The 14,491-nt window shown below is 31.8% G+C and overlaps 1 protein-coding gene across 1 annotated transcript; it reads right to left on the reverse strand.

Moving 5' to 3' along the window:
• Positions 1-642: 642 nt before the first annotated feature.
• LOC127734035 (uncharacterized) lies at positions 643-12,546 on the reverse strand. The gene is made up of 9 exons (XM_052243593.1): positions 12,436-12,546; positions 11,582-11,653; positions 8,715-9,041; positions 7,280-7,318; positions 5,789-5,890; positions 4,939-4,969; positions 4,524-4,696; positions 3,002-3,178; positions 643-1,223 (listed from the first exon to the last, which is right to left on the reverse strand). Exons 2-9 carry the CDS (start codon positions 11,643-11,645, stop codon positions 1,180-1,182), a joined length of 957 nt encoding a protein of 318 aa, XP_052099553.1. The 5' UTR covers positions 11,646-11,653; positions 12,436-12,546; the 3' UTR covers positions 643-1,179.
• Positions 12,547-14,491: the final 1,945 nt, after the last annotated feature.

A 14,491-nucleotide genomic window follows, 5' to 3' on the forward strand; every position in this document is an offset into this window, starting at 1 on the left:
CATAATGATATCAACTCCAGTGTGCCGACGATGCATGAAGATATCAACTGCTGTGAACTGTTTGTCCATAATGGAATCAACTGGTGTGGGCCGTGCGTCCATGAGGTTACTTACTCATGTGTTATTTTTGTCCATGAGGGTACTAACATATGTGTTATTTTTGTCCATGAGGGTACTATATCTCATGTGCTATTTTTGTCCATGAGAGTACTAACTCATGTGTCATTTTTGTCCATGAGGGTACTAAGTCATGTGTTATGTTTGTCCATGAGGGTAATAACTGTTGTTGACAATAGATTCGTGAGGGATAAACAGCTGTTTTAAGTTTCAGGTCTGCAGGTCTTCAGGTCTGTCGGTTTGAAGATGTATATAGAATAAGGCCGTGTTGTATTCGTTGTTAACTTTATTTGTACGTTTTTGTTTGGCGGAATCGGAAGGTGTTGGTTGGTATAGTCAACGTACTGTCCAATATTTTTGATAATTACTGTTATCCTTTACTTGTATTATACTCTTTCTCATAGTTTTGTCCTTGATGTGCGTTTCTCTTCGTGAGGAATTCTGATTCATATTTTTACTTTTGTTTTCACTTTTTATTAGAAACGTTCTATTTGTGAGTCAAAAATTAAAAACAAAAACAAAGCATTTGAAAACAAAAGGTTTATCTGAAACAGTGTAGTCTTGACAACAGTTTCATTATAATACTAATATTATTTGTCAGATTATTTTTTTCTAATTTCATTAATACTACAGGAAGGTTCCTTTAGAGTAAGCAATAAAATAGTACGAATAAGAAATAAATCTGTAAACTACGATTGATCAACATCAGTAACAATAAAATACTGACGAAATAAAAATTCAATTGACTTATAAGTCTACAACAAACAGTCAAATATGAACTAAAAAAGATAAATAACAACATTTACGAAAACATTAAATTAAATATATTAATGATTTACTTTGTCAAAACATATTGCGCTTCATATGTTTGTATAATAATGATAGTATTTTATATCATTGAATATTATATGGTCCATTAATCCGTTCTCTGTGCTCTTAAATATGACGCTTCTCTGACCTTCCTTCTTTAACTAACAAATCTCAGAAAATGTTTCAGGGCACAAAATGGAAGTGTGTTTTTACTTTTCTAGACGGTGTGACAGAATTTATGACGTCACAGTATCATGTAAGTCTCCTTGTTCTCTTGATATTCTGGTAATCATGTACTGAAACCAAAACATAAATGTTCTTGTCAATATCTTAAAAGGAAGACAGTAAAACACAGATAAAGATAGCACAAAAATGAAAAATACATTTTCAGATATTAGAATTCTTTATCGTCCTGAATAGAAAAAAACTTCTAATAAACCGGTTTTGGTGGGGTTCTTGTGGATTAATTCTTAGTTTTCTTTGTATGCTTTTGGGGACTTGTTTTCTTTGGATCATTGTATTCTGATTTGTTTTTTACCTTGTTGGTTTTCTTGACCCTTATTATTTTTTCCTCCTTTTACGTTGTACAAGCTAAAAATAAATCTGACTTTAAGAGTTCAATCTACTTTTTTGAATCAATATTGATATCCGTTTAAAGATAGTTTGCGTTTTTAGTTCGTTCAATCAAATAGTAAAATAACAAAAATACCGAACTCCAAGGAAAATTCAAAACGGAAAGTCCCTTATCAAATGGAAAAATCAAAAGCTCAAACACATCATACGAATGGTGCAGAATTCCGTGGATTTATAGGCACCTGTTAGTGTTTATTTTAGGTATTTTTGTCATATAGCTCTTATTTTCGGTTCCGATACTTGTACATCCTTGGATTTCAAATGTTTGGCTTTGAGCGTTCCTGATGAAGGTAAATCCAGAATAGCGCTTCGGACGCATGAAATTATTAAACGTGTTGTTTTCAATTTTTTACATCACTGGGTCGATCCCTCTGCTGCTGGACTATCAGTCCCCGAGTGTATCATCAGCTAAGTAGTCAGTACTTCGGTACTGACATGATTTAACAAACTTTTCTAAAATTGTCCGTTTTTAAATTTTGAAATTATTAAGAAACTAAGGTTTCAACTCCCTCAGGCAAAGTTGACTTTAGATGAATTTGGCTATTTATTTTAGGTATTTTTGCCATATAGCTCTTCAACGGTTTCGATACGTATACATCCTCGGATTTCAAATGTTTGGCTTTGAGCGTTCCTGATGAAGGTAAATCCAGAATAGCGCTTCGGACGCATGAAATTATTAAACGTGTTGTTTTCAATTTTTTACATCACTGGGTCGATCCCTCTGCTGGTGGACTATCAGTCCCCGAGGGTATCATTAGCTAAGTAGTCAGTACTTCGGTACTGACATGATTTAACAAACTTTTCTAAAATTGTCCGTTTTTTAAATTTTGAAATTATTAAGAAACTAAGGTTTCAACTCCCTCAGGCAAAGTTGACTTTAGATGAATTTGGCTATTTATTTTAGGTATTTTTGTCATATAGCTCTTCAACGGTTTCGATACTTATACATCCTCGGATTTCAAATGTTTGGCTTTGAGCGTTCCTGATGAAGGTAAATCCAGAAAAGCGCTTCGGACGCATGAAATTATTAAACGTGTTGTTTTCAATTTTTTAGTGTTGTTGAAGAGATTGATTATATTATTATGTAAAATGAATATCAAATCATACTTTATACACATAAGTCATTATTTTTGGTATGAAATGGTTGATAAAAATATGGTTCATATAAAATCATACCTATACCCCCCCCTTTTTTTGGTCGCCTTTTACAAGCTCCTATAAATGAATAATCGTTTCATTTTGCTTTTAAAAAACCAGTATGTATGAATATGTGAATAGTGAATTACATCTTTTATGTTATCGGTCATCAGGTTGATAATAGTTATTGCGACTGGCATATTATTGTAAATGTATGTCTCACACACTACACTTATCTAACAGTATTGGAACGATTGGTATGAATCATTTTTAATGTAATGTTACATATTTAGAAAAACCTTACCAACTAAATTAGGCAGACTCTGGTTAGTTTGAATTTCTTCTAATCTTGATACTAGTATATTGATTGGTAGGCGCGTCAGTTGTGGTTCCTCTGTTCTTTCTGTTTGTTGGTCTTCATTCTGGTCAGAACTTAATATAGTAAGTGTCGAAGCGAAAGCTGAATCTCCTGCACTCTCATCTACAATATTAAAATTTTCTGGTTATTCACAAGCTTAATGTAATCTGTAAAACTGTCAATAGAAACTTGAATAGTATCTCTACATAGGTGTTAAAAGCAAAAGGTAAATTGGACATCAAAAGGATGTAACAAAAAAAAATTATCAAAGGTACGAGTAAGACAATCAAATACTACCAAAAACAATGCACGATACAATATATCGCAAAAACAACAGATAACTCTGAGAATTAAAGTTTGAGATTTACCAACTCTCATTAAAGGGACGTAAAGTACGTGCTCAGGACAGTGGGTATTTTCTGTTCTGCAACTGGGACTAGTCTTAATGACTGTCGAGGGTCGAAATAAAGTCATCACAACCAACATAATGCATCATTATAACGACGTTGGGTAATAAGTCATCATCATGATCGTTATGTTCAAAGACAATGCTTCCATCTCCCACTTTACTTTTTCAGCTTTCAAGATCGAGAGTAATCACAAATTTAAAAGTCTCATCAACTTTTCCTTTCCTATTGTACATTTTTCTTCCTTGTCGGCGATGTTTCGTTGGACCCTTCTGGTGAACAAAAAAAAAACCAAAGACAGCAAGTGTAACCTTAAACTCAAAAGGACGGAAACACAATTGTAAATTGGAAAAACAAGAAAATACAAGAGAATACAATAGTCCAGAAATATATTACACAGAAACCTAAAGTTTCAGCAACATGGGACCAATCGTTAACATGGAAGATCTCGGAAGATCATTAACCATATGCAGTTCTCTGTCCTCTGGTTCAATATGCATGTATTTAAAGGGACAACACAATTGACCATTGATTTATTTTAGACATGAATACTTTACCAACACGGATATCATAAATTGGCCCAACAACTGAAATTCTTCAACAGCAGGATAAATATATCATAAAGTGGTTTTAATTTTTACCAAATGTAATCACAAAAGTATAATTATATTATTTCAGAATGAATTATTATATTTGCTTGAATTAATAAACAATCAGTTGTATTTCGCATCAGCTGTTTATAGTTATATTTATTAGTAAACAAACAAGTATAATTAGACTGTCCTTCACCAGCGAATAAGGATGTAAGGTTAGTGTGGCGAAACCCTTACAATTTCGAATTAAACGAAAACGTATTCGGACGAGTTTTATACTATCAAAATGATATTTTTTTCAGAGTTTAGGAGGGAGCATATCAATGCGCCTTTGTATGAATCCATGCCTACTTCACATTATGTGCGATAACATCATGATTATCTTTTGGCAATTTTTCTACATCTTACTCTTCCTGAATAAAATACCATTATTGTGATAAGTCACATTTTCTTAATCGTTAAAATCACCTTGAATATCTTGAAATGTTGGATTATTATAATGGTGTCGACTGACGTTTCTTGATAGCAACCCCTGGTATCTGCTGGGACCACTTAATTGGACAGAAGCATATGTATGATTTGATACGGCTGTTGATGCTTCATCAGATGATACATGGTCATCAGATATTGTGCTTGTAGGTCTGAAAAATGAATAAAAACAATTAGAAAGACGTAGTGGTAGTTTCCTTATATAAGATGATGATACTCGATCTTCTGATACTGGCTTGTCTAAAATACATATATTATTTTTTCTGAATTTGAATCCGACCGACAATTATCTTTTTGATATTTATTAATTACGCAGAGACCGACTTGTATGAAAATAAGTCAATGATAATCACCCATAGTTTTATATATATTTCAAAACAAAAGCATACCATACCTCGTAGGAGTTTGAATAGGTCTTCTCCTAGCTGTAAAAGAATAAAGGTTGAATATATGTATGTTAGTAAAAAATTGCAAAAATTATATCATTGAAATACACAAGTATTGAAATATTTGCTTAACATTAAATTTATCTTTGCATATTCAAAAGTTTTTCACGTGAAGTGAATCGCGAATCTCTTAAATGTGCAATCTACTATTACGTGCAGATATCATGTCAGAATATTTCAATATATGGACTCTTTCATTCAATCTTCGATACTGTTTTTTTTTATATTAGTTTACATGTAATTCCTCCTGTGTGTTTGTCGTCTATAATACTTAAATATACGAAACGAGCGTCTGGTGTACAAAATTTTTGTCCTGGTATCTATGATGAGTTCATAAATAACATAATCTTTTGAAGACCACATGTTGCCCTCAGTCTTTTGTTGTTTTACTGTGTTTTTCGGTTGGTGTCTCGTTGATGTTTAACCCCTTTTTCCATCTCTTTTAATTCGTATTTATCAAAGAACGACAACGTTTGCAAGTTTGCTATAGGTAGGCGATCAAATACAAGTTTTTTTTTTAATAACTCTCATCTGGTATGGTCGAAAACATTTATAGTCGTATATGTAAATAAAAAACGCATCAAAACCAGAGAGACCTTTACTGGGACTTGACTGTAAGTGTTGATCTCCACCTATTGCAACAGTGGCGAGCAACACTTACAGTCAGGTTACAATAACAAAAAATCCAAATTGAAGGAAAACTCAAACTATGTTAAACAATTACGTTTTACAACAAAGGTTGTAACTTTAAGACACTTAATTAACACTTAATCTTTATATAATAATTTTATATTTTACCTTTCTTCCTTACAAGTAACACAATCGCACAACTTATTATAACTGTCATCAAAATTGCAACAATACCAGTGACGATATAAATGTAGACATTTCTAGTTATATCTGTTAAAAAAGGAAAGAACGCTTAAGATAAATACTTTTTGCCTTGCTTAAGCTTTCCCTGTTGAATTTTGTTTTGTTTTAGTCTTTGATTTCAACGATATTTCAATATTTATTGGTCACGATTATACTTCTAGTTTTGATCTCAAACTTTCCCATTTTGGTAATGAAAAGTTTTAGATGGAATTATTAAAACAAAGGTAAATGTCAAAACAAATATATTAACTTCATCATAGAAGTTTCAATCAATTTTTGTCTACTTAATCAAACCTTTCAGTTCAAACGATAAGATGACGAAACATACTGTCATAGTGTCAGACAATAGTTAATTTGGTACATTCTACCATCATTTCTATGTGAATTGTTTCTCATAACGTATAGTTAGGTATATGACAAAATGTGATACAATTCTAACAAGAAAACCAACGGCCCGATTTATGACAAAACAATAAATAAACTAAATACGAATATTGCAGACAGCAAACAACGACAATCACTGACTTTGGACAGATAAAGAATTTTGCGAGGATAAACATGTTTGTGAGCGCTGAACCATCCCCTAACTTGGGACAGTGGTGTAACAGCATAACATAAGAACAAGCATTCATAATCAGTTGGAAATTAATTAACTCATTAGATAGGCACCAAGCACAAAACAACTAACATAAAAACAAAAGACACATGATACCGATCTAAGAATAATATCATTAGTTACATAGTGTGTTAGTGACCTAATACGATATATACCGGGTCAGTAAATTCCATATGGGGTGAGAGCGAAGGTTACTAGCACACTATGTAACGAATTTATCTTACCGACTATCTTTATTTGTTGAATTTAGACTAGAGTTGTCTCATTTGCAATCATACCACATCTTCTTATTTTTATATTAAAGTGTTCAAGTGTTCAATTTTAAGAACTTCTTCCATTGGTCTGCACAAAAAAAAATAATGTCAACAATAACAATTTAATATGAACAACCTTGGTATAACAATATTAAACAGAACTTTCAATACATTTAAATAATCAAATAGTGCAAAACTCCACTACTAACCGTGTATTGAAATAAGCCCCGCCTCCCTACTAACCTAATATGGAATATACACGGTCTACACGCGGACGCTTTTAACCAATCATATTCCTAGAAACGTATAGGAGGATATTGTAAAGTAGCATACTTGTAGTACAAAGCATTTATGTAAAATGTTACCACTGTGACATTATTTACAATTATAGTGTATGTGTTTAACATTATTTACAATTATAGTGTATGTGTTTAGTTTTTACTCTATGTTTCTAGAATAGGGCCATGTGATTTGCAGTACTACAGTTTAACCACTACATGTTAGTTACCAACCGTATATTTCACATATAATATATAATGTATGTACCCGTAGATACTGTCTGTTCTTCTTCCTCTTGCTGGTCATCTGAATAATAAATAATAGAAGGGAATAATGATATGCTGTATAGAATTTCAGAGTTTAATTCTTCAGTTTTTCAGAAGATGAGAGACCGAATTAAAGTATGATCGTCTAGCCGTCTTTGAACAAATTCAGAGTGATATCAAGATGTCGTTTGATTGATTGCCTTGTATTGTGTATTGTTTAACACATTTTAACGTTGACTTTTTGTGCACTTTTATACTAACTGCATTTTTATAATGAGAATACCATCTTCTGAATGTAAATATTATATCAGGAATAATATATCATTAGTTCATTTTATAATCCTAACTAATTAATGTTGTGTTTTGCAATCTTTTTCAGACACCCGAAATTCCTAAATTCCCATTAATTTTAAATCACGTGTTTAATGTAGAAAATGTAAAAGATAAATATGGATCTGAGAGGAGGTTCCAGAGACAGAATTCAGTATGAAGTTGTATCACAATTTTAAGTTAAATGTGCTACATGATTTGCTTATTAAAGATAGTACAAAAAACACAGTGTTATTTGTAGTACTGGGTGATTTCCGGAACGTCATGTGTCAATTTACTAGATTTTTACGTTGGTCCATAACTGGCTTGTAGAAAAGAGATACATGTAAGGATATGTCTGGTTTCGTGAAAATAAACTTAAGGTAAAATATTGAAAGAGACAATCGATTGTAGATTTTTTTTATTTTTGTCATTTTAATTGAGGTACATGTATAAATGATTTTTCAAACTTGCGAATTGAAAGCGTACAGTTTCAGTTCCAAATTCATTTATTTATTTTGTATATCTATATATAATTAAGCATATCGAAAGCATTGCAAGTCTAAATCACATACCCATTCTATTTATATAGCACGATTTCTAGGCAAGATCAAATGAATTGCAAAATAAGTAAAGGTTGAGTCAAGTTCATACGGTTCTTACGGAATTCTTCTCAAGTTCCCAAAATCACGTGAATCCACGCTTGCATGAAGCTTGCGTGACCTGTTGGTAGAATTTGTTGCTAACAATTTTTTTTTAGAACTCAAACATGGATAACAACGTTGAAAAATCGAGACGATCAAGCGTACATATTTTTTACGGTCATTGTGAGGTATGAATGATCTTTCAAGTTTGTGTAATAAAAGCATCTTTGCAAATTTTCAAAATCTTTTATTTATATATGATTTATCTATTTGCACATGTGGTTTAAGGAGAACTAAAGACAGAAGAAGAGCTGAAGCCTTTAATCTTTCAACAGCTTCTATTCTAATCCTGTCGAATCAAAAGCGATATTTAAAATTGTAAGGGCAAAAACACATAACCATCGGATTGCTATTCAGTGGATAAAAATATAGTAAAATTGTTGCACAAAAGGCGTTTTTATATAGTGAGATAGAAAGACTGACCTATGATACAATTTTTACACACATGTGTAGAACACAGCACTTGTTCCCTATCGTTGTACAGTTTTACTGTATACATTCCATAGGCTTCGGTAGTACGGGGTAATTTTAATGTAGCTTTCACTTCCTGTGCACAAACTGATCGAGGCATACAAGGGCCTTTGTACTCCACTTCTGTAAAATTACTATTTGTTTTGGTACCATTTATTCTCCAGTAAATAAGGTACTCTCCTTTAATAAGAGGTTGTGACAAATGGAAAGTAACATGTAAGGAACATTGGGTTAATGTATTACATCCAATCGATGGCCTCACTTTACAGGAATGTGGAACTACAAAAAGAATTGGAGATAATGTAAATGCATAAATAATTGAAAGCAAGCGTTAATATAAATGAAGGCAACAGAGATGCCTGTACAAAGTTAGGAATATGACAATTGTTTTCCATTCGTTTGATGTGTTTGAGCTTTTAATTTTGCCATTTGATAAGGGACTTTCCGATTTGAATTTTCCTTGGAGTTCGGTATTTTTGTTATTTTACTTTTTACCAATGTTCAAATCTCGATAATAAATAAAGAAGACAAAGAAAAGTAACCAAAAAAAACTAAAAAAAACTAAAGGAATCGCACAAACTCCAAAAAGAATCGATACCAGGTGCGTCGACTAAGTAAGCGTATCATGCTATGCATGCATCACCGGCCATGCAAATCCACATTCAGTTAAAATGTCACAATCGGTAATAAAATTCAATCGGTAATATTACAGATTAAACGACTATCGGTATTCTTGGATATAAAGCTCTCTTATACTGCAAAAACATGTTGCGAGTGAGTTTAGATACAGACATATCTGTCAACCGATTCGTGATGGTGACGGTAAACAATGTGTGGTGTCGATATCAGCCCTTGTATCGCATAACTCTGTTGGAGAAGATTAATATCCGATACCCTGTTACCGTCTTTATGCTACACAAAGGTTAAACTTTGAAGACGGTTTAATCTTGGAAAAGACGAATTGTCATTAAGTCCCTAAATAACCCACATAATTATTCGAAAAGTATTAATGTACAGATTTCATTGATTTATCTTATAATATAAATAAGCGGGATAAATGTTCTTGCATATATTACAATAGTTTACATTTTACAACATGCAGTCAATTAAAATGATTTTAGTCTACTTTACCTGTGCTGGGTTTGAGTATGCAAAAGTAGTAAATAACCTGCAAGGTGATAGGGCAGATTTGAATTGACTCTAATCGAAAATATAAGTACTTCTGTATGCATATACTGCAAGAAAGACACCTGATAGACATGCTAAATCTACACAGACATCGCGGTTTGATGTTTAAGGATTTCAGATCAAATTCATATTAAAATGGCTATTTCAGAAGTACTTTTTGCATTTAGAAATGACTCGATCTCTGAATTAATAGCATACCAACCATCGATGTCTCTAGTTAATGTATGTGGAGCTACATGTACATTTAAAAACAAATTGGCGGGACGGGACATGGTTAAAACATGTGTGGTTATCGTCAAACTGTATATAAATATATAAAAATTCATGATGCTGTTGAATCGTCTGCTTTTTTGAGGTATATTTTTTTTTTGTCTCTTTGTTTTTTGTTTGTTGTATTTTGAAGATGCTGTTAACAACTGTTAAGATGATGAACAGCACTAAGCGATGTACTTAATTTTCATTCTCTTCAGACTTTATTATCTCAGGAGTGTTATATACACCAGTCGTCTTTTTCGATTCAATTGAGCAATCGAATTTTATTTTTTTTTATTAGTTCTTTATTTCAAGTTGCATACATTTTTCTTGAAGCAAACTGTCACTCAGGTAGAAATTATACATTCAGGATATGAATTCACAATACATTTATAAACTGTATCTTGAACGTCAAGTGGCATATATTCACAATAGTCTATTTATATCAACAAGACACACACTCCGGAATGTGTGAGTAACATCATGTAATCTTCTACTTGAATAATTTTGTTTGTGATTTGACAATACATGTTGGTTATATGGGACTATTGTAAATAAAACTCCTGATAACGTCGATCAATATATTCATAAATAGGGTTTTCCTGAACATACATGACATATTTGCCACTGGACGTTAAGCAACCAACAATCAATCATTTATGAATAGGATCTGCTGTTTGGTTAAAAGGACAAAGTATGATAGTTTGACAACTGAGGGTTGGTTACAGTTATATATAAATGATGTTTGCCTTTATGGAATTTGGTGTTGAGTTCATATCTTTAATAGTCTGATTAACTTATTTCGATGGACTCGGTGTGATTAGAGCATGACATATTGTATAATCACGTGTATATTCTTGAAATCGTATGTTGACGTCTAGAGGTATTCTGTGTTCTTTTGTGATAATGGGCAGCTGTCAATAAATATATTCTCGGAAATGTATACACAAATCTCAGTAAAAAAAACTGCGCCATGATCACATATTGACATTCACATCTGGCATCAAATATATTTAGTTTTGGTCATGCGCCGTGATCACATATTGACATTCACATCTGGCATCAAATATATTTAGTTTTGGTCATGCGCCGTGACCACATATTGACATTCACATCTGGCATCAAATATATTTAGTTTTGGTCATGCGCCGTGATCACATATTGACATTCACATCTGGCATCAAATATATTTAGTTTTGGTCATGAACAGCTGATGTGTGGTATAATATTACTTTAAACGGATTTTTTTAAATTTTTTTCTGTAAATTTTATTCTTAATCTGATAGTCTGCTTATATCAAAAAGCTTGATATACGTCCAGAAATTATGCATTTCTCCCATCGTGCATTTGAGAGAAAAACTTGAATAAAAATAACTTACGAATTCTCGTTGTAACAATACATTCTAAAGCAAAGATGGTAAGCAACTGTAACAGTATCTTCATTATGCAATCTGAAAAACATTAGAAACAGTAAATTGTTACTAGTGTATAACAAATATTCACCTAGATATGAATATGGAATACGCCTTATTCTGTTAATTTCCCATTCCATAAAGTAGACTTTTTTTCATTCTTGAAACTTTAAGCCTTGAATAATTCTACTTAAGATTAGATCAGTTAAAGCGCTTAGAAATACCGCAACAAGTTTATTATAGTCCACTCTGACTCGTATACATGTGTCGATATCACTGCACGTGAAGTGCCAGTCACCAAGTGTATCATTGGAATTGAAGTCAGTCTAACAGAACTGTTTTTTAAACAAACAGCTTGATAAGTTGATACCTTTGGTAATTCTGCGTGTTATGTATGATTCCAGATCGAATACGGTCAAACTTTGTTTTGGTGTCTTATCTCTTGGCTGTATCCTCCTTTTGAATAAAAACTGTTCCAAAATTTATTTTACATCTCCGGCTTTCCAAAGTAGCAAACCGAAAAACTCTTCGATATTTTTTTATTCAATATGATAGTATTTTTACTGTTAAATCACCTTAATAATGAATTGTCTTACTGTTAGTTAACAGTATATTGTTTCCTTATTTGGATATAGTATATGGATAATTTAGGTCAATCACAATGATAATCAATGACATTTGAGTGAAATAAAATTATCACATACCAAATCTACTTAAATACTTGAAGAACTTACTGAGAAAAAGAACAATCGTATCTCAAAGATAATTTCCAACAATATGTAAATTAAATAGAAATGAATAGAAAAGATTTGAACACTTACCTTAAGTTTTATTAAGAAAATAATATTAGTAATTCAAAGTGTGAAGGTTAACTGATTTAACCGGAAAACCCATCGATATAGATGGGGTTATTTCTTCCGACTATCAACGAGTACATAAAGCTGTCGTAAGGATAGTTAACACTTAAAAAACAAAACATTGTTCTTTGTAGTTATAAGTTGTCCTTAAACTGTACCGATCTGTGATTCAGAATTTCCTGTTATAAATAAAATATTCATTTTTATATTAAAAGAAGTCTCTGTATTTTTCATTTAGATCTGACGTTTTTGTCGTCTTTAACTCCTTTGAACAAATAACAGAACATGCTTACTTTTCCAGATTTCGTGAAAAAAATATGGGACTATTTATATGCTCACTTCACAAAGTCATATTTTCCCAGTTTTATCGTGGAAACATGAATAAGGTCGTTCTCGTTTTCACCTTCGTTGGGGTTTGAAACCTTTTAGTACTTCTGTTTGAGGGTATATTTCCACAAAAGCAAATGTGTCTCCTATGTATAAAGAAATGAACAAGATTCCAAAGTGGCAAGAAAAAACTTCAAGCCCTTTTTCCTTCGTCGGACGTTTTATAAATTGAGAATGAGAGAGGTTTATTACGGTGTCATCCTGGTTTGCCCACTTTTAATTACATGCATATGTAAACATAGGGGTGATTGTTGTTTTAACAATTATAGTTTATTTCTGAATTATAGTCATATTTTTCACCTATATTTTACCTGTAAAATTTTAAAAATGATACAATATTCTGCTATTAAATCAAGGAAAATTTGCAAAAATATTTTATATTTGATATAGATTTTGGCAGGAATATGTATTGAATTTGACAAACCTGTAATTTTTTTTATGAAGATACTACATTCTGCTATTAAATCAATGAAATATGTGCAAAGATATTTTTTATTTGATATAATTTATGTAGGAAAATGTATTGAATTTGACAAATAGAAAAAAAAAAGACAAAAATGTGTACAAAAACATTTATTATTTTTACAACTTATCAACGAATAGTTTTAATTGTTGTTACATTCTGAAAAAAGTTAAATAACGATACATCGCTCAACAACTTCAGTAACAACTTCACCCAGAAACAGTATTTGCTGATTACGAGACCGCAACCAACAACGCAGCACAGACAGTGTTCCCAGGGGTAAGCGTGAAAGGCTGCTTCTTCCACTTTACCCAATGTATTTGGCGGAAGGCACAGAAATGTGGACAACAGTCTTTTTATAAAGAAAATGAAGACATCACTCGATTAAAAAGACGAGCAACAGTGTTACCTCTTGGTCCATCCCTACTTGTAGAGGAGTGCTTAAAACTTTATAAGACATTAATGAATGTTATATCATCCAGTATGCAACAGGATGAGCCTGTCCACCAAAAAGACGAAGATACATAGTCCCCAGACTCCAACTATTGAAAGACAGATCCTGACATGGGCTCATCAGCGTGACAGACTACTCTGACATAGCACCCCATTGTCTCCATTTCAATTGAACATTTTAGTGAAATACTGCAATTTGTGACTTTGAAAATAAAATGTTTTGTGACTTTTGAAATATATATATATAATTATATAATGTTCTATTTCTTATACAGTGCCCCATATTACTTATTTTACCGTAGTGCTTTATTTATTTCCTTGTGCAATGAATTAATAAACTTAATTTATATAAGATTATTATATAAATTATGTTTGCAATAAAAGAGAACTTGTATTGGAGTATTTATTTCATGAAAATCATTCAGAAACTAATGAATTGTTAAAAGACACTTGAATAACTGAATGTCATTGTTTCGTCTGTAGTCGTACATGTATGTTAAAGGAATAGATTGAATTGATATCAAATTATTGAGAGAAAAAATATTTGATTTATTTATTATTTTTTAGGAAAAAAATACCTGAATATAGAAAGAAACACTGATAAACTATATACCTAAGTTGGAACAGACTATACAATTGTATGCTTATTAAACCTTTTGTCTTTTTTGCTTTCTTTACTAATAGATAATTGATATAATTAAAAGTGGGCAAACCAGG

The sequence above is a fragment of the Mytilus californianus genome, unplaced genomic scaffold (genome assembly GCF_021869535.1).
Source record: "Mytilus californianus isolate M0D057914Y unplaced genomic scaffold, xbMytCali1.0.p SCAF_3, whole genome shotgun sequence".
In the NCBI taxonomy this organism is placed as follows: domain Eukaryota; kingdom Metazoa; phylum Mollusca; class Bivalvia; order Mytilida; family Mytilidae; genus Mytilus; species Mytilus californianus.